The sequence below is a fragment of the Crassostrea angulata genome, chromosome 8 (assembly GCF_025612915.1).
Source record: "Crassostrea angulata isolate pt1a10 chromosome 8, ASM2561291v2, whole genome shotgun sequence".
Taxonomy (NCBI): Eukaryota; Metazoa; Mollusca; class Bivalvia; order Ostreida; family Ostreidae; genus Magallana; species Magallana angulata.
In genome coordinates, this window is record NC_069118.1 from 12,368,517 (window position 1) to 12,389,726 (window position 21,210).

A 21,210-nucleotide genomic window follows, 5' to 3' on the forward strand; every position below is an offset into this window, starting at 1 on the left:
GTTATACGACACAGAATCTGTATGACAAGAGTAAATTCTACATTTGCAATCAAGCAATATGGCTATCATGGCCGTATATTGAAAATTAGCACCAGACATGATGGAAAACATAAACATGATATGGATCGATCCATATTGTATATACAAGTACATACAAAAGAACTTGATTTAAAACCATAATTTTGATTAAAAAATAATGTTTTTGTCATAATTAGGCTATATACACACAATGCTATATGTATAATTCTGGCTGTATATTGTACATAGCCTGTAAAATGCCCAAGATTGTAAGTAATATCTGTGCATAACAATCAGGAACATGTAAAATTAGACATATTTAGTAATTTCTTTCATGAAATTTTCATAAATATATATATTTGTAAAGGAAGTAATATTGCTACAAGAATCTAATTTCAACGTTAAACGTCAAACCAATATTAAATCAAGTATAATATTAACAATGTTATCTAAAGAATGCTCTCAAAGATGGGAAAAATGAAATTAAACAATTCAGCACATCAAACAACAACTAACTTTATAAATAAAAGTTAACAGAAAATGCATCTAACTATTGGATATAACATTTAAGGGGGGTGGGGGGGTGGGGGGTGGGGGTGGGGGGCCCGGGGCAACGAATTAACCATCAGATCTGCATTTAACTTTGACATATGATAATAATGCCCATAATCTAATATATAGGAAAGAAAGAATGCATGTATCTTTGTACAGAGCTCTTCTTCTCAAGGAGATTAGAGTCTAAAAATGGCCATGGCCATAATAGCCTTCTTAAGAGTATGACTTTCTTTTTACTTCGGTGTTTATAATTATTGCCAAATACAAATTTAATTTATACATTTAATTTCTATATCACAATATTGGATAGTAATACAATTTTCCTTTGTGCTTTTGAAATAGACCTTATGTGTAAACAACAGAGTGGGGGGGGGGGGGTGTGAAGCATGCAGGGTAGCACAATTTTACAAACAAATCTTTTGTAAAATAAATAACCAAATATAGACATGCAAATCAATAAAAAAAATTCTGCAAATTCGAATATCAACTTCAGTCTAAGGCCTAAAAAAAAAGTTGTGTGTTTCGGGTAACCCGACCTAACGTACAAAAATGGCCCGATCCTACCATTTTTAGATGCCTGATTTTATCCGACTGTGAATTTTATCTTATTTCCAATAAAAAATACATTTTTAAATATGAAACAAACAAACATTCTTAGGATTCAGGCAAAAAAAATAGATTAAATAAAAAAAAATCCCCACCTACCTAACCTAATTTTTTCATCAGTGTTACCCTAAACACACTATTTTTTTTTTTAGGCCTAAATATTGCGAAACTGGTATGTCTGTTACAGACCATTGAGTTTAAAAGGTTGCAAATTAGAACATCCCTTCAAAAACTTGTTTTATAAATAAACTGACAAATGTAAAATTCTGAATGCTGTAAGGGTATTTAATACATTGTTATGGCCAGAGAAAACTAATATTTATTTGCTCTACTTTTGATGCTAACCTACTTTTAAGTGACCAAAAAAACCCACTTTAAAATGAATAGTATTGTGTTATATGTACATTTCCATTTAACAGAAACTTGAAATATGATCAAACATTAAAATGAACTTTTGAACTCCAGGTTACATTAGAACTCAATTCAAACATATATTGTGCTTGAACAAGCAGATCTTTAAAAAATACAATAATAGTTGGATCAAAATAATTTTTTAACATTAATAAAACAATTGAAAAGAATTCATGATCAATCTTAAACCAGTCTAGAATTGTTTTTGTTTGACCTCTAAGGAAAAATTATATAATTAAAATAAAGATTTGCTTTGAATTTAAAAATATCTCAGTTTGATTTTTTTTTCAGGAAAAAGTAAAATACATGTTGATGACTTTTCTTTGGCACAAACTGTTGAAGTGGAAATCTGTAGGACTCCATATGTAAAAGTTGTACTGAGTTGTAAATCACTATCTCATCCAGACTTGTAGATGAAAGGTTTATGACTGAGATTCGGCATCATCCACAATTACGGATGCTATCTGATGACAATAAATTATGCATGAAATTGGGATTGTTCAAATAATATACTGCTGAGAGGAGAATCTATTAACGAGTTTGAACAGAAAGAGAGAGCCAGACAGAGAAAGAGAGGGGGTGAGGGGGCAGTTATACAATCATATCCTGTAGCGTAGATTTACTTACAATATTGTACATTTCCCCGACTTTTTACACCGACAACGTTCATCCGTAGGGACATCCTCCAAAACCAATTCTATGTGACGGCCACATCCTTAAAATATATTGTGCAATTTCTTTAAGTTAACATGGCCACTCCTTAACCAGATGAAAACAATATAGATTTGTGCCAAAATCACAGTTATAAGAATAAAGAATGGCTTGTTGACACTTAACATGCTTAACACGTGTGATAGACGGAAATGGTCCTACTTCGATATCATAAGCCTAATAGTATGGACACCTTACCTGTCCAAGTAAAACGCTGGCACTTTTTACATTTGACTTTGTAGCACATGTCATAGCAGAGCACCTTCCTCAGTTATAATGGCTGATCGTTGTTGACGTGAAATTAAAGAATCAACAGGTGAGAGAGTACCTAACTGGATCATTGATGTCGCCAATATATACCAGGTAAATTTCACCGGGTATACTACACACTGCTTTAATTTGGAACTTTCTCGATGTTTTTCACTCCCATTTATACTCAACAGCGTTGACATGAGGCGTGACTTCTTCAAAAACATTCTATTCACTGATTCCGTTAAACTTATCAAATGAAAGCTTCTATTATAAGCAAATAAATTATTTTTTTTATAAAATCTTTTAAAATGCAAAATCAATCATATAATTGTGAACAAGACTTGTGGTAAATTAACTATAGCAAAAAACCGTTACTCCAAGGAGCTTGGTATACATATGGTATTACTAACTATATAAAGGATGACAAACTTTGGTCTCGGGAAAATTAACATTATATCTTCATATTTTTTTAACCGGAAAATGTAAAAATTAAAGTCGTCAGTTTTTATAGGATAGTTTCTAAATTTTCATCATGCTATCATATTTATGCATAACTTTCTATTTATTGTGTTCGCACGTTTTGAAGCTTCTTAATATTGTAACACGTACCGGTCCATTTAATGGCGACATTCATACCATGCAATCTAGAGAGGGAAAATCCAATGTGGGTTGTTCGTATAGGTCGCATATCATTAATTTTAAGAATGAATCGCGGACACACTATGCATTATAATTATATATCAAAGTAAACTTAAATCAACTTAAAACAGGTTCAATTCTGGGTAACAGTCAATGCGACTAATGACGCCGTATATTTGTAAATGTGTTTCAACTTTTTAAAGCCTTTTTGAATAAATGTTTATTCATGTCTGAAATATCGCTTAATTTAATGATAGTTTTGACCACGCTCTGATTGAAATTATCACCCCATAATATTCAAAGAATGAATCCTTATTACTTATATGTATATTATTTCCAATTTGTACACTTTAAATCAACATTTTTTTTTAAACCGCTATTTTTATATATAGCAGATGCTAAATGTATAACTACGCGGCGCAGCCAATACCGTTTCTCGGTTATGCTATATAGACACGCCTATTTTGTGTCACTCATGTTTTTATGATGTTATTGAGTTTTAGGGTTCAAAATTCATTCGTAATGTTATCACAGACAAAGACAGTTGAAAATATAAATATTTAGATATTAAATCGTACGATGGCTCAAATTACATAAATATAAATAATAAGGAACCATTCTTTGAATATTATGAAGTGATAATTCGGTAGGGGCGTGATCAAATATATCATAAAGCCCTTCGGCCTTTATTGGATTTGATCTCGCCCCGGCCAAAATTATCACCTCAAAATACTCAAATCCAGCAGAGCAACTATGCTCAGAACACTGAAAAAGCATTGTTGGTGGGGTCGATCCACCACAGTCTGTTCCCTAGAGTTAACGTTACTAGATGAGTCTGCGATTTCCTATAAATGATTGGTGGGGGTGATTAGTTTAAAGGGTGTTTGAATTTCTTCATTTTATTACTCAATAATTCCACTTTAGTTTTTAATAAATTTTAGAGTTTTTTGTGTATTCTGGATTTATTTTCTGGTGACTTTTCAACAACTGAGAAAGATGCGATACATTACGCCATTGGCTGGTAAAATAACCGAACCCAGGCATTGTTGACGATTCGAGCAGCGTCACCAAATAAATGTCTTTCCCAAAAGACCATATACACACAAAAAAGCATCTTCCTAAAATGTTAGCTATAATATAAAATTATTGTGCCAATTTTAGAGTCTCTGGTCCTTTTGGAAAGACATTATTAATGATTATATAAATGGCGCGTTTATTAACCGCTTTTCAAAAGAATGTTAAGGGGGCTGGGGGGTGGCTGCCATTTTAGACAATATTGATCTCCTTTAAAAGAAGAGCTCCATATAAAGATAATAGAAAATGATAAAATTTTATATTAAAATATATGAAATTTTTCTTTATCAAGTAGTAGTTGATAGCTTCAGAAAAATCGCCTATAAAATTTTCAAATAAATCTGATGGTTTTATATTATATCATCTATTTTTGGAAAGTCGCTAAATCATCTTCCTAAGTCAAGTCCAGTGTTTTTGATCGCTCCGCTTCTCATTGTGAGAAGTGGAGCGAATCAGAAACACTGGGTGTCGCTAAATGTGTATTATGTCCGAAACAACAAATGTACGAGTTATCCAACAAGTCAGAGGTTGCATAACTTAAAATAAATAAACAAACGCACGTGGATATGTTTTCCTGGTTTTAAGGCAAGTGTTTTTGTATTAGGATATTGCAGCATTAAAATTATTAATTTTTTACATAAAATGTGCTAGTAAGGTAAATAAAGTGCAATTACATAAAAGGGTGGATCGTTAGATGGTACAGGGCTGTTATACAAGAACTCGCGCCTCCGTGCTGCGCTATCTGTATAGCCCATTAATACGGCAAACAGACGGCGAACACATGCATTTTCCTCATATATTTATATTTTCAGAGTTAACGTATTTGTTTACATTCTTCTAGTTATTGGAAATATATTTACAAGAGTTATGCCACCCCGAAAAGGTAGTAAACAGAAAACTGAGAAACGAACGAAAAGTACTCAAGGTAACGCCATCAACAATGAAAATGACATTAAACAGGTCAAATTATCTAAGGATCGAGCAGCAGATTATGGCGTAAATAGCGAAAGGAGGAATGATTCACAAACTGTACAGAAGCCAGCAAAGAGAAAAAGAGGTGATGACAAGAAGGGTAATCCAGTTCCGAAGGGAGAAACAGAATTGTCTAGGGATAATAAAGGTAATATTAATGTGTCAAAAACACCTGGAGGTGAAACTTCAGAGCACAATGAGGAAACTAACAAAAAGGGGAGGAAGCGGATCACACAATCTTCTGGAAAAAGTAAGGATGAACCGAAAGCAAAAAAAGGGAGAAGAAAGCAAGCTGAAACTGTTGAAATTCAGAGATCTGCAAAGAGGACAAGAACAAAGAGAACATTAGACAAAGTTGCTGATGAGAGTACAATTAAAAGCAAGATCAAGAAAGAAGAACAAACAGAGACTACTGGTAATGTAAAAACTGAAGCTGTCCCAGAGAACGACACGAAGAATTTGTCAGTGAGTGCAAAGAACAACACGAAAAATTTGTCAGTTACGATTAACAATGACAATGATGTTGATGATGTGGGTGTGATGTCATCAACTGATGATGATGATGTTGATGATGTTGGTGTGATGTCATCAACTGATGATGCTGATGATTTTGAACCAGTAACGAAAAAGTTAAAGGTCCCATTACAAACAAATAGAGTTGAAAGAAGATCAGCAAAAGACCAAAAAAGCATTGTAAAAGAGTCTCTGCCAATCATTCAAAATGTCACTGAGAAGACCAAGAAAAAGCCTGTTGGCAAAGCACAAAAAAAATCAAAAGACAATGTGAATTTGGGTACCAAAATTAAAAATACTCGTCAAAGTAAAACTTCCTCATCAAAAAAAGAGAAAACGAATAAACACTCCCATGATTCTGCCACTGAATCTCAAACTCCTGTCATCACTAAAACTTGCCCAACCAAGAGTGTTCATTCAGAAAAAGCCACTAACTGCCATGGAAGTGCACAGAAAATTGACCAATCAGATGTAATGTCTGTTCTTCTTCACATGGAGGGGGGAAGTGACATGGCTGGTCCATCTGTGCCGTGTTCAAGGGATTCAGGGAGTGAGGAGGGTAGTGTGGAGGACAGCGAGGAAGACTCAGACTGGGAAGAGGTCAAAGGTTAGTTGTAATGTCAACGATTTTTAAAATTTTTACTTTGCTTAGTGGAGCTTAGTCTAACAATTGTTATACACAGTGGTTAAATGTAATGCACATGTAGTTACATTGTTGATAAAAACCCTATATTTTTTTTGCGCTAAATTTCTTACCCAGAGGATTCTGACAATGCATTGTATACAGATTTCATTATGCAGATTACATTTATGTTCCACTTATCAATGCATTGTGTACAGATTTCATTATAATGTTACATTTATGTCACACTTATCAATGCATTGTATACAGATTTCATTATAATGTTCCATTTATGTGACACTTATCAATGCATTGTATACAGATTTCATTATATTGTTACATTTACCGGTATGTCACACTTTTCTAGATCTTGGAGGCAGCCCTCAGAAATCCCAAATTCCAAAAGACCCGGTGGAAGTAATTCTGGAGGCTCCAAACTTCCTCAAGAAAAGGTGAATACATTATATATATGCTATCATGGTTAAAAATCAAAGAACCAAAAGGCACTGACATTCACATAGTTGTGAACTTTCAGTGAAATACTGTTATGACACCTTCATGTAGTCATTTCATTCAGTATTTCATATAAAGTACAACGATGGGGTTTTGGAAGCTAGGGGATATAGATTTGGCCTTTTTAATTTTTTAGGTTTTATGAAGATAAACCAAAATAAAAAAGTATAGAGTATTTAATTTTCATAATTGTTCATATACCTTTTTGATGCATACACACATACAATTTTTTGACATTTCTTATAAATAATTGGATGCATGCATGATCATGAGAGATTACAACATGTATTATTTCTTCTGTTGTAGAAAAAAGAAAGGGTTTGACTGGAAGGCGTACGTTCAGAGACAAATTAATCGATTCAACAAAGAGCTGACAGAAGATATTCATAAGGTGGGTGTACTTATTTATAGGCAGAGTATTAGCGTTTTTCAACAAGGAGCTCACAGATGATATCTTCGTAGTTATCGCTCTTATCCATTGCGCTATGCAATTTGGTAACAATTTTGGGAAAGAACGAAATTACACGATTATACTTGATTTTATTGTTTATTTGATAGGAGATAAGTCACAATATGGAGATGTCTTATACCACCTTAAATGACATTTCCTCTTAAAATGATAGTCTTTTTTTCTGTAGGTACATCTGATGTGTTTGTTAATGAGGGGTCGATACCTGAACCAGGTGTGTAACAATCCAGTCCTGAGGGGTGTTGCGTTGTCTCTTGTGCCCTCTGAAATGTCCAAGGTCACAGTCAAAAAGTTTGATGTCTCAGCCCACACCCGCTTAATGAACTGGTTCAGGGAGGCAGTCAGTATTGATCTCCAACTAGCAGAAGATGCCCAGTCCAACCTGGTAAGTTTTATTATGCTTATCATGTCAGCAATGTTGTTTGACAATTTACATAACACTAAGCTGTAGGTCTGTAGATCCCGGTCTGAAAAAATTCAGATGGACGGCTTGAGAGCTACAGTGCCTCCCAAAGTAAAAATCTGCAATTTATGGTGCACAAAAAAAGAATGCCTGTAGCTAAGTAAGGGGTAATTAGCTTGAATCAAAGTTCTATGCCTCCTGGAAAATGTATAAGTCATAGGTTAAATAAGGTCAAAGTAAATTCCTTTGTAATGATTTTCATCCTATTTTTCACTATTTAATAAATACCGGTAAGCGGGGCCCTTTGAGATGGTCACCATCTCAATGTTGTCTATAGTTTATCTTTTCTGACTTACAATTTAAGGTATTTTGAATTTATAAAAATCATTGTTGTCATATTGTTATCAATAAGCAGATAACAGTATTCCATGTCTGTTGAAATAATATATATGTATTGGTCTTATGAGTTGCATGGCTTGTTTTATTCAAATGTATCTTGTAAGTTGAACTTATATTTCATTATTTGACAAACCAAAATTGATTTCTTTTTTTCATGAAGAAAATATAAATCAACCATAAACAGTGACAGTGTAATTAATCTTGCATAGATAGTTAAATGTGCCTGACAGTCGAGAAATTACATGTACATTCACATACTCTCAAACCCACCTGATGCAACATACTGTAGATTCCTTATTTTACATGAGTACTTAATTCCACGGTTCAACCTTTTTGCATAAAATCGCGAATGCCAAGTTTTTATCATAGTTTCATTTAGTTTTTTTTTCTGTCCAAAAAATAAAAGAAAGGTTTTAAAATGTACAAGATGTGCCTATCACGATTTTACGCGGATAATAATTCCTCGCATTTAATGAGGTATCTACTGTACAGTACTTCTAGCCATAATAAGTACAACTAATGTTACTATATCAGTATAATATGTTGATTTCTTTTTGTATCAAATTAGGTCCAAAGTCTTATAAAAGGAATGGAGACAAGAAAAGTTGCCAGCCCACTGGAATATGTTCTGGTAACTCTATTATCAGTCTATATTTATTGAATTAGAATTTTCGATTTTAATTTGTTTCTTGAATTTTTTAATAAAGATCAGTGATATATCTGATATACCATTGATCTGGATGTCTTTCCCATTTAAAGTGATGCCAGGTATATACTGGTACATGTAAAGTTTTCTGACATTGGTGTTTATTTTATCTGGATGTTTCATAATATAGAGCTATAATTATAAGGTGTCTGCATGGGTCTCCGAGAATCCACTCAGAACTATATACATGTATTCTAAACGTTAAGCTAGCACGATGCTTTATGCCTTCATACATGATTTGCACTGCACCATTGAGCAGTAATCCCGTCTCATATCTACGATCAAAATAAAGGCATGCCTGTTGCATCATATTTTAAAATTTTGCTGAGAAATTACTGACAAATTTTATTTTTAGCCTACTTGTTGCTGTCGTTGAAAAATCCAGGGTCAGTGTTGCTTCCCTTACCTTAGATACATGTATGAGAAGTGAGACCAGCCCTAGGTTTCAGACGATGACTTGTTGCAACATGACTAGTATATATTTGTACCTTGTTGTTATATTTGACAGGTATACCTCATCATGTTACGGTGCCTAGGTGTGAGGGCTAGACTGGTGACCTCATTGCAGCCCCTCCCCCTTAAAAACACCAAAAAAGTGAGTTAAAATAAAAAATTGATACATGTTTTTATATCAATTTTTTTTTTAATTGGCATTACAATACATGTACTGTATATTCCTTTTGTTACGCAAGTATGTAATTCCATGATCTTGCTGGTTTGTATCGAATTGAGAGACTAATAAACCGCAAACTTGGAACTTTTTTCTCTATTTCTTATGGTTCTCAACTCACAGAAAATAATTGCGAGATTTTAAAATCCGCAAAGGGTGCTTCTCGCGATTTTACGCAGATATAAATTCCTCGCATTTTATTAGGAATCTACAGTAGTGTTCATAATAATAAGACATAATTATGTTATTGTTCGATGTGATATGTTGATAAATTCTGTCTTAGAGATATTTTTTTCCAATTCTTGAGTACCGGTATATTGTTACACTTTCTTTATCATGTTTTATAACATGTTTAATAGTAAAACTTTTTAATTTGTTCATTGTTGAACAAATAACCAACATCTGTGTTCAGATTCAGTTGACTTCACAACATTTCTTACTTATGCAGTATGTCCTGATACATGTATCTGATAGGTAGAAAATACAAAGAAAATTAACATCAAAGGCAACCCTGCCACAATCAAGAAGCCCATCAAATCAAAGTCAGATTCAAAAGCTGAAGGAAAGTTGGACACAAAATCAAAGAAAAAAGGAACTGCAGGCAAGAAAACAGAGAAACAGAGAAAGAAACAAAAGGCAAGCAAACCAGATAGTGTGTCACATGCCTCAAGTACTCTCAAAACCAAAAACAAAAATCTCAGGAAGCGTGGCTCCAAAGTGAGGCCAGACAGTTACCATGACAAGAGTGATGTTGATGACTCAGATGAGGACTTTGAGCCAGAAAATGTTAGTGAGAGCGAACCAGAGGTTGATGATAGCAGAAAAAGAAAGAAAAAATCTTTAAGCAACTCTGTCAAGTCAAGCCAATCACCTGGCAGGTAAGCATGGCCAATCACCTGGCAGGTAAGCATGGCTGCTTTATATCAATCTCTTTTGTATGACATTATCCTTTTTCCCAAAGCGCACTTGCAAATTGCAATAACTTGTAAATATATTTGAATCGTGTATATAAAGTAAAGTTTGCAATGCTCATGTTGCCAATAATTCCATGATTTCGATCGAAATGCATGTATCCAGTAAAGGTCGTCTTTTTCAAGTTTCTATTTAGAGACAATTCAAAAGGTGGAAAATGGAGTATTAAAGTGATTTTTTTTTTCGAATTTGATTTGTTAAAGACTTATCATAGGTATTCTGTTATCACATGATGAATGATATTATAAAATGCAAAATGTAAACCCTCTGACAGGCAATCTTAACTGATTTTCTCAAATGTGTTGAGCAAGTACTGTATCATGATATCTGCAAAATAATGAAAAACGAATGCCCAAATTTTTTCTACTTTCATAACAATCAGATCTGATGAGGATTCTGATTTTATGGAGGAGATGGTACAATTCAGGAGCCCAGTCAGAAAACCTCAGTCGGGGGAGAAAAAGAACAGGAAAGTCTTATCATCTGACTCAGAGAGTGAATCCACTGCATCGAATCATGGTACCATATCAAAATGATGTGTATTTAATGCATACTCTGGCTGCCATTCATTATGTATGGTACATTGTATTGTCAAGTAAGGGGGGAGTGGGGGTATGTGAGCTTGCTCATTTTTTCTTTATTCTTTTTTTTTGTGGAATTATGCTATGAAATGTATATCATTTGTTATAGGTTGTGATGAATGGGTGGAAGTTTTTATTGAAGCAGAAAAATCTTGGATTTGTAAGTACATGTACATGCACATATAGTTTATGTTTCTGTACTATTAATATTACCTACCCATACTATCACCGTGCTTTTAAATGCATTTGACCTTGTAATACAATTAACGATATAGAAACATTGTGATCAAGTGGTCTTGAATTGTTTAAGAGATTGGAATGCCAACAAAGCACTTGTATGGTAAACCAACTATGATTCGCAACATCTTTCTTTCAAGATTTACCTGAGATGAACTGGTAAGCAGTTACTAATTTTCGTGACCAAGCCTTATCCATCCCTACTTTTTTATTGTAACTGTATGGCAAATACTGGTCTGCAGCAAGAAAAATTCGGTTCAATGAGGCTCTTGCGAATATCGCAAAAAATTTCATGCATGGGAATAAAAGTTGGTTTACAGTGAAGTTTTAACAAGAAATCAGGACATATTTAATACTGTAAATGTATTACATTAAGCATTTGCAATAATACATGGAAATTGATTTTTCAACAATTTGCATGGATTTGAATCATGTACATGTATGTATACCTATTCTTATACGTACATGTATGTATGCCTATTCTTATACGTACATGTATGTATACCTATTCTTATACATACATGTATGTATACCTATTCTTATACATACATGTATGTATACCTATCTTATACATACATGAATGTATACCTATTCTTATACATACATGCATGACATTTCGTTATGCACCTGATATAGTGAAAGCCAGCTAATCTTCAGCAAAAACGCTAAATATAATACACAGCCTATTATTGAAATTTGTTTACAGTATGGTAAATTATATTTGTAACTCGGAGAAGAGCACTTCAAAATCAAATAAATGATAACCTATCAATCCTTATATCAGAGATTTGACGTGTGTCTTTGTTTCCAGGCATTGACTGCATACGAGGACACGTCAATCGACCTTATCGTATAGAGAGTGCAGCCACTCAGCCTGTTCATTATGTGGTGGCCTACAATGAAGGTATGGGACAACAGAATCCTTATTTACTGCAATCTGTTATAAACATGTCCCATTCATTGTGATTTATTAAAAAAAACATCACACAGTTATTGCAATTTGTCCAATGCATTAATTCCACATTTACATGAAATAACTACCGGTACATGTATATTCCTGACTATTGTACCAGTATTCTGTTAATCTGTGGTGATTTTAAGAAACTTGCTTTTGAGCAAGATAAATTTATCTTACTCTTTTAACTTATTTGCTATATATTATTACGGTACTCAATACCCTTGTAATAGCAACTGTTAAAGGCTTTCGGCATTTTGTGTAGGGTTAAGCTTACTGACAAGTGGTAATAGAGAATATTGTCTGCGAAGTCCATTCTCTTGTGTTGACTGGTGATTGTTATGCTTCGTTATTTTATACATTAATGTTACAGAGGGTGAATGGAAAGATGTGACAGCGAGATATGCCTCTAAGTGGATGACAGAGACCAGAAAGCTACGGGTGGATCCAGAGTGGTGGAGCGAGACCCTTGGTGTGTTCAGGTGTGAGGAGGACAGCACGGAGGATGAGGAGATCAAAGGTCTGGATTGATTGACTGATTGAATGACTGACTGACGGATGGATGGATGGACAGATTGACAGATGGATTGATTTGATTGATTAATGGGCTTCATTATTGTGAAAACTGATAAAATATTTTTGTTGTGTAACTTGTTTAACAAACTTCAAAACCACATGAAATGAATAACAGAAGTCATTTGTTACATGATATAAATCTTGACTCTTTCATAAAATAAAGGGTAACTAGTGAAAATCTTAGTTATCCCCCTGTAGCTGCAAACCAAACCTTTAACATTTCCTTGTTTTCTATTCATGGATAAGTAGTGTATTGATTACAATTCTAATGGTTTGATTGACAGCTAACCTGATGAAGCGCCCTCTACCCACCAGTGTTTCAGCATACAAGAGTCACCCATTGTGAGTTCTGTACCTCAATTCTGTAACAGAAAACTTCATACGGTAGTATAAAGTTTATGTAACTAGCATTTTCTTTAATGCTAATTGTTAAATATAGCATAAACAATACTGTAACACTTCTTTAACAGAAAACTGCATTTTTGAAGTACTTCAGTATAAACAGGTGGTAATTAAAGGATTTGTAAAAAATTAAATCAAACACTTATACATTACATGCATGCATAGTTAAACCTGTTGACATTATCTTAGGGAGACACAATTTCTGAGTTAATTAAAAAACAGTAGAAAATAATTTTACAGAAAAAGTTACCAAAATTTGATTTTATTATATTGAAAGAAAACTTGAGTAGTGTTGTATGAATTGATTGCAACATTTAATTTTTAATTAGCACTTTTAACTCCATAACCATGATATGACATGCTTTGCCATGCAGTCCTACATATAATTGTCTTTCACTTTTCTGTGGGCCAGCTCATTTATATTATCATAGCTTCGTAAATATTCATGACCTCTAATCCACCAGTGAAATCTTCATTAATTTGCAAAATAAAGTGAATCTTTTAGGTTTTGGAGGTACTGTAGGTGTATGGTGAAGATCATTATATAACATCATTACTTTAGTAACAAAATATATTTGTACTAGTAATTTGTGTTAAACTGTTTATGTGATTGGTAAGAATCCTAAACGAGTTTAAACTGTAAAAGGGTTTGAATTCTTCATGGAACTATAGTCCACAATCTATGAGCAAATACAAGAATGATAGCTAAGTGTGTCTGATAAAGCATATTCCCATATAATGCAGAATTAAACCAAATCACACATCTTTTTTTAACAGATATGCACTTAGGAGACATTTATTGAAGTATGAAGCCATTTACCCAGAAACGGCAGCACCTCTCGGTTACATAAGGGGAGAACCAGTCTATGCCAGAGAATGTGTGCACGAGGTATGATATAACGCTATTGATTTATGCAGTATTCAGTTTCTTTTCTTTATCTTGCATGAATCTACTTAAAGGAGAGTCTGTCCTCTGTTTAAATGAGATCAAACTGTACACCTGTAAATTTTGTCTCTGCAGTTACATTCACGTGAAAACTGGTTGAAAGAAGGAAGAGCTGTTAGGGTAAGACTTTGAATATGAAGTGCTCTTGTTAATATGTCAAGTAATTTCTTTCTTAGTAAATTTATATCAGACATAATTGCAAGAGGGATGTTTAAACAAACTATTATTTGAGGAGACTTTTTATTCATGATATACCAGTGATTTAACTGGTTCAAATAACAGCAAATAATTCTCACAACAGAGCCTATATATTAGATAAACTTACACTTAATTATAATGGTTCATGGCAAGTAGTACAGTAAAACACGGTTATAGTGAACATGTTTATAATGAATTGATGCTTCAAGCAAAGTGATTTTCATTCCCTTTGACTTTATTACATGTTGTAAACTTGACTGATGTAAAGAATTACGCTTATACCAAAGCAAAATAGCTCGTCCCTGGCACTTAGTTATAAGCTCGTTTTACTGTATTTGTGAGTAGGACTCAAGAGATTCCATAATGTATCAGATTAATTAATAGTTAATGTATCTCATAATCTTCTCCCATTGTTGCATCAGCTTGCTGTTCCCTCATTGTTATTTCAACTTTCTATTTCATTGCGCATTCACCATTCCCCATTTTAAATTCTCTTGCTATATTGGCTGATAGTAATTTATTTTTCCCTCTCTTTATTAACTGTCATGTCAGGATTTCTTTTAAAATTTTCAGATTGGGGAAGAAGCCTATAAAATGGTGAAATCAAGAGCAAAATGGGTATGTCATCTTGTTTTTCTTAATATTCTTTTGAATTTGCTTTTAAGAATTTATACACACCGGTACATATTGTATGCAAGGAATATTTGCCCATGTTTAATTTTTGCCCCATTTATCCTCATTGTCAGAGTACTAATTTTAAAAGGACAAATTTAAAATGATTGTGTTTTAAATTTCTAAACACAGGACATTTTTATAATGGGGTAGTGTTTCACAAGTTTTATTTTTAAAACATTACCCAAGGTGAAAATCACCCATTGTGCAGTGCCTACATTTTCCATTTATTGGTTAATTGATATTTGTAATGTCAGCATATTGATTTTTCCCCAGAATAAGCCTAAAGTGGATCCCGAGGCATTGGATCTGGAACTGTTTGGATTGTGGCAGACAGAAGAGTATATTCCTCCACCTGCTGTAGATGTAAGTTAAGATGTCTTAACCTGTTCTTTTACCTAAGTAAGTAACTTACCTTGTCACCAAGATTCAGTGGAATTAAGTAATATGAAATATTATGCATGTATAATTATGTAAGAAAGTTATTTTGATGACATTGGTCTATACATAAACATTTAGTGTTGGGAATTTAGTGTGAAACCTATGAAGCTTTTATGAGCACATGTAATGGGATGAAACCTTAATGTGAATTTGTAGGTAGAACATTTCAGAGGATAGCAGTTTTATACCTGATGAAAAGAATGTTATTTGGCTTTAAAGACTCGGAATACAAAATTAATGGCACAAATTATCCTAAAATGACAGAAGTGTTTTTAAATGTCGTAAACTGTAGATTCCTTATTTCACATGAGTACTTAATTCCGTGATTCAACCTTTTTGCATTAATTAATTAGAATATATCGCTAATGCAGAATTTTTATCATCGTTTTTTTAATTCACATCTGTCGGAAAAATAAAAGCTAGAATTTAAATTTTGCAAGATATGCTTCTATCAATTTTACACTGATATTAATTCCTTGCGTTTAATTAGGAATCTACAGTACCGGTAATTGATTAAAAGCACATTTGTAATAGACAACAATATTTCTAAAAAAACCTTATTCGACCTGAAAGTTGAATCATGTATTCTTTAAGAAGTAAAAGGTGCACCAATTTCAATGTGTAGAATTTTGCTAACCTTTCTATGAAACTCTCACATTTTGTAGGGAAAGGTTCCCAGAAATGCCTATGGCAATATTGAACTCTTCAAGTCCTCTATGTTACCAGCTGGCACTGTGTATCTCAAAGGTAAACTTTTTCATATCACATGCCAAATACCACCTAATGATTGTAAGGAATTTTATTAACTGTGTTGCTTAATATCATAGCAATGTATACTGATGCTTAGTAATCATATATAAGAATTCTTCATTTGCCAGAAGAAATTTGATCAAAACTTTTTTTTCTATTAATAAATTAATGTAGCATATTCTTTCACTGCATGATGGCCCATTTATCAATGTGCTTCAGTATTGCATGCAATTAATGAAAAATAGATTTAACAGATTAACAGTACCTCATTGATATAATGTTCAAACAAGTGTGTTCATAAATGATGTTCATTTGAAACTTTCTGATTTTGATAGCTTGCTTTCAAGTGATGAAGTATGATTTAATTTTGGGCATGGAATATTAACATAAATTCAGTAGTTTTAGACATTTTACATGAATACATTATACATTCATTTGTGTTATATAAAATGTTGTGACACTTAACAGTTCCGGGCTTGAATAAGGTGGCCAAGAAGTTGAACATGGACTGTGTGCCGGCCATGGTGGGCTGGGATTCCCACTGTGGATTCTCCCATCCAGTGTGAGTACAATTCAATGTTATCCTTTTGGAGTGATCAGAATTCGTGGTGGCTTAATTTTCGTGTTATTCGTAGGTAGCCCTTCCCCACAAATTTACATCCTCGGCGAAAACAAATTTTAATAAAGTTAGTTTTCATACTAAAACTGAAAACTGCTACATCCACAAAATTACATCCCCACAAATAAGCAGAACTCCCTACACAAAAATTGGCCCCCACGAATTTCAATGATTCCACATTATACATATTTATCCGGTTATGAAATCAATTGACACAAAATAATTCATTAGGAATTTCCCTGTGGGATTGTAAAGACTCTTTTCATTAATATCTGATTTAAAACAGCAATATGACATACTCGTTGCTTTGCAATGAGCTTTGCTCTAGTTTTGGGGGCTACTTTCACTTTCCAAGTTTTTAAATGCGTCTGATCTTAATATATTTTTCAAATCTACATTTTTATGCTTGTTTACTATTAAACTTGTAAGGTCTAAATAAACTATAGACAGTAAGCTGTTGAGTTGTAGCTTTGTGTGAAGAAATTTACAGACCTAACCTTTTCTGAGATGTTCTACATTCTCTCATTCATAAACATGGTAATTACTGTATGATTTATTCACTGTATATTTATAACAATTTCAACAGCCTTAGAGGTTCAACTATAGAGCTGGTTTATAAAAAGTTTAACAACAATGATGACCGTCGGTTGTTGACATTACATTATTTTATACAGTATGGTTTTTCAATCCGAATTTTCTAGAAGAACACAACTACAGCTCGTAGATTGACTCATTGCCACTATATAATTTGTAATAGGTAAATGAAAACGCATTTTTATCTTATAAGTACAAGTTAAAATCCATCCTGCAGATTGATCTTCTGCCTCCGTGACGTAAAATATGACGTGTGTTTATGAACACTAAATTTAAAACTGATTCAGGCTTAAATCCGGATTTGTTAACGAAACACTTCATATGAAAAAATTGCATGGCTAATGTTGATTATATAATTTGTTTATACACGTATTCATTACTACATATGTAAAAATTTAAGCCAACAAACATGTTTAATCAATATAACGCAAATTGAAAACATATGCTGATCATATGTTTTAAACAAACATATGTTCAAAATATGTTAAACATACGTTGAACATATGATTACCACAAATATATGTTCAACATATGTTTTGAGTCTGTAATATGTTTAACGTATTTTTCAATTATATGTTAACAATATATTTCAAATATACCGGTATGTTCAACATACTGTGAAAAATTCATATGTTTAACGTATTTTCAACGTATGTTCAACATATGTTACTCGAAACATATGTTGAACATATGTTGCAATTTTACCTGTGTAATGTTTTATTGCTTTTAGTAATCAAACATTAACCTTTTGAGTTTCAACAAATAATTTTAAGTTGTTGCTGTTGACTACGATATTTTCACAATATTCTAAGGTTTGATAGTTCTTATTACCATTAATCCAGATGTCTGTGTAGATGAAACTTGTTATACTTGTAATTTATGCCACATTGAGATTCCCTTCTTTACAGATAGTCTTTCTGTTTACAGAAGACTTCCTGTAGATTACTTAATTCCGCTATTAAACCGTTTTGCATGAAATCACAAATGCCAAATTTTTATATAGTTTTACTTACTTTACATATGTCTGAAAATAAAAGCTAGATTTTTAAAATTCGCAAGATGAGCTTCTTGTGATTTAACGCGGATATTAATTCCATGCATTTAATATTTCAGTCTAGGAATTTACAGTAATAGCTGTGTTCTGTGTTTGTAGGTTGGAGGGGTTCGTGGTGTGTGAGGAACATAAAGACATTCTCCTGGCCGCCTGGGACGAGGAACAAGAAATCCAGAAACAGAAGGAGGCAGAGGTAACCTTATAATCAGTTCACGTAATGTTGTACAGAGAGGGAGGTAACCTTATAATCAGTTCACATAATGTTGTACAGAGAGGGAGGTAACCTTGTAATCAGTTCATGTAATGTTGTACAGAGAGGGAGGTAACCTTGTAATCAGTTCACATAATGTTGTACAGAGAGGGAGGTTACCTTGTAATCAGTTCACGTAATGTACAGAGAAGGAGGTAACCTTATAATCAGTTCACGTAATGTTGTACAGAGAGGGAGGTAACCTTATAATCAGTTCATGTATACCGGTAGTTGTACAGAGGCAGAGGTAACCTTAAAATCTTTAAGTTCATATATTGTTGTACAGAGTCATAATTACCTTTGCTAGTCAAAGGACATTATTTGGAAAGATGCTGCCAAAAACATCAAAAGCGTGGATGTATTTTATAGGAACAGCAGATTCAAAATCAAATATGTTAAATCATCTAAATTAAAAAAGTAATTCGGAAACAAGCAATTTACTGGACACTCAAAAACAACTAGCAATTACTGACTACATGTATGTTGATTCTTCTTGGTCACAACATGTATCAGGGGGGCTGGGAAAAGAAAACATAATGAGAGCCATGGTAAAAATTGTAATGACAACTAGATATATTAATATACCTGGTATATATTTTTATGAAAACTGAACTGAAAAATTATCCAAGTAACCAAATACTCACTGACAGTCGGAAAAGTAAGCAAGTAACCAATTACTAAAAGCTTTTCTTTTCCAGCAGGGGTGATTATCATTAACTCAAATGTTGTATATGCACTAGCTGGCAATTGTGTCTCATGAGAATTTAGCTTGGAAATAAGAAGTAATTAAATGCCTTGGTACTAATATTTAAGTTGGAAAAAAATTCCATGAAATTCATGAGTCAAAGTAGGCTTTTGTTGTGTTTATTGCAATGTAGCATGTCTTAAAGAATTTGTAAAAATCTATTTTGTGATCTTTCAGAATAACTTCAATTTAGATGTAGAATACATGTAATTTATTTACCTTCAGTTGTTTGATGTACTTCTTTATATTTGTTTATTTAAATGAACAGAAAAAAGAGAAGAGAGCAGTAGGAAACTGGAAACTGTTGATTAAGGGCCTGCTGATCAAAGAAAGAATTAAGAAGAGATTTAACCTGATGGAAAAGGTACTTTCACAGTCAGTTATATATTCAAGTCAATGAATCTCCCAATTGATATTCTTACCCTAAAATTCTAGGTGGCATTCATATGATCTGACAACAGTCCTGGTGTAGAATGATCATTTAAAAATTGCACAGCAAACAAAAATTATTATTTACATAGAGAGTTACTTCCTCTCTTAATTTAAATCACTTTCAGAGGATTTGGCCATTTTTAGACTATAATTATCTTCTTTAGTTGAGGAACCCTTTATAAAGATTTAGGATGTACTGATGAGTGTTTAATGATTATGAAATTTATTGACAACTGATGTAAAGTGTAAACTATTTTATTAAAGGATGAAGAACAAGACACTAAGCAAAAGCCAAAAGGCAAGATTGCAACTGATGCAGAAAAATCCTGGCCACGAAAACATCAGCAGTCCAAGAAGTTGTCACACAGTCAGGAAACCATGTAAAAAGTGTCTGTCAGGAAACCATGTAAAAAGTGTCCATCAGGAAACCATGTAAAAAGTGTCCATCAGGAAACCATGTAAAAAGTGTCTGTCAGGAAACCATGTAAAAAGTGTCTGTCAGGAAACCATGTAAAAAGTGTCCATCAGGAAACCATGTAAAAAGTGTCTGTCAGGAAACCATGTAAAAAGTGTCCATCAGGAAACCATGTAAAAAGTGTCTGTCAGGAAACCATGTACGGTAAAAATTGTCCGTCAGGAAACCATGTAAAAAGTTTCCATTAGGAAACCATGTACGGTAAAAAAGTGTCCGTCAAGAAACCATGCAAAAAGTGTCCGTCAGGAAACCATGTAAAAAGTGTCTGTCAGGAAACCATGTAAAAAATGTCCGTCAGAAAAACTCCCAGAAAAACTTGAGCAGAAAATCCTGGCCACAAAAACATCAGCAGTTGGAGAAGTTGTCGCAGATATAGAGTCAGGAAACCATATGAGAAGTGTCAGTGTCCGTCAGAAAAAACAAACAAACTTAAGCAATAGACTCAGGAATATGTTAAAAACCCTTACCTACAACTACTCAGGATGTTTGTTACACTACATTAAGTAGAAATTGCTAAATCTTCCAATTCATGCTTAAAAGAGCACAGGTAAAAAAATGGATGCATGGCTTCTGTAAATATTGACCATTTTACTCTCCAAGAAATGACAGCTATAGAATCATTGAAGTATGTGTTCATGGTTCCATGATTCTTTGAAAAACTTATGCAGTATGTTACAATAAAATATAATATTTTTATCTCTATGCCTCGAGTTTTTTATCTACTAAAACTGGTTATTAAGATATACTCCAAATAATACTGACATGCAACCAGTTTCGC

General features: G+C 33.2%; 1 protein-coding gene and 1 long non-coding RNA gene across 3 annotated transcripts; one reads left to right on the forward strand and one right to left on the reverse strand.

Annotated features, from left to right (window-relative positions):
* Positions 1 to 154: 154 nt before the first annotated feature.
* Positions 155 to 2,654, reverse strand: LOC128159755 (uncharacterized). The gene is made up of 3 exons (XR_008240179.1): positions 2,500 to 2,654; positions 2,218 to 2,305; positions 155 to 2,054 (listed from the first exon to the last, which is right to left on the reverse strand). It is a non-coding gene; the product is annotated as an uncharacterized LOC128159755 (long non-coding RNA).
* On the forward strand, positions 2,544 to 21,128 carry LOC128159754 (DNA repair protein complementing XP-C cells-like). 2 transcript variants are annotated; one of them, XM_052822938.1, is made up of 22 exons: positions 2,544 to 2,664; positions 5,108 to 6,358; positions 6,741 to 6,825; positions 7,193 to 7,277; positions 7,525 to 7,740; positions 8,726 to 8,788; positions 9,372 to 9,458; positions 10,008 to 10,411; positions 10,888 to 11,024; positions 11,196 to 11,246; positions 12,135 to 12,227; positions 12,652 to 12,798; positions 13,139 to 13,196; positions 14,034 to 14,145; positions 14,278 to 14,322; positions 14,974 to 15,018; positions 15,349 to 15,438; positions 16,179 to 16,260; positions 16,732 to 16,825; positions 18,630 to 18,723; positions 19,794 to 19,889; positions 20,222 to 21,128. In XM_052822938.1, the coding sequence occupies exons 2-22, from the start codon at positions 5,134 to 5,136 to the stop codon at positions 20,339 to 20,341; spliced, it is 3,429 nt and encodes a 1,142-aa protein (XP_052678898.1). In that variant the 5' UTR covers positions 2,544 to 2,664; positions 5,108 to 5,133; the 3' UTR covers positions 20,342 to 21,128. The 2 variants fall into 2 exon arrangements, with proteins under 2 accessions (XP_052678898.1, XP_052678897.1); XM_052822937.1 differs by lacking the exon at positions 2,544 to 2,664 and adding an exon at positions 4,764 to 4,851.
* Positions 21,129 to 21,210: the final 82 nt, after the last annotated feature.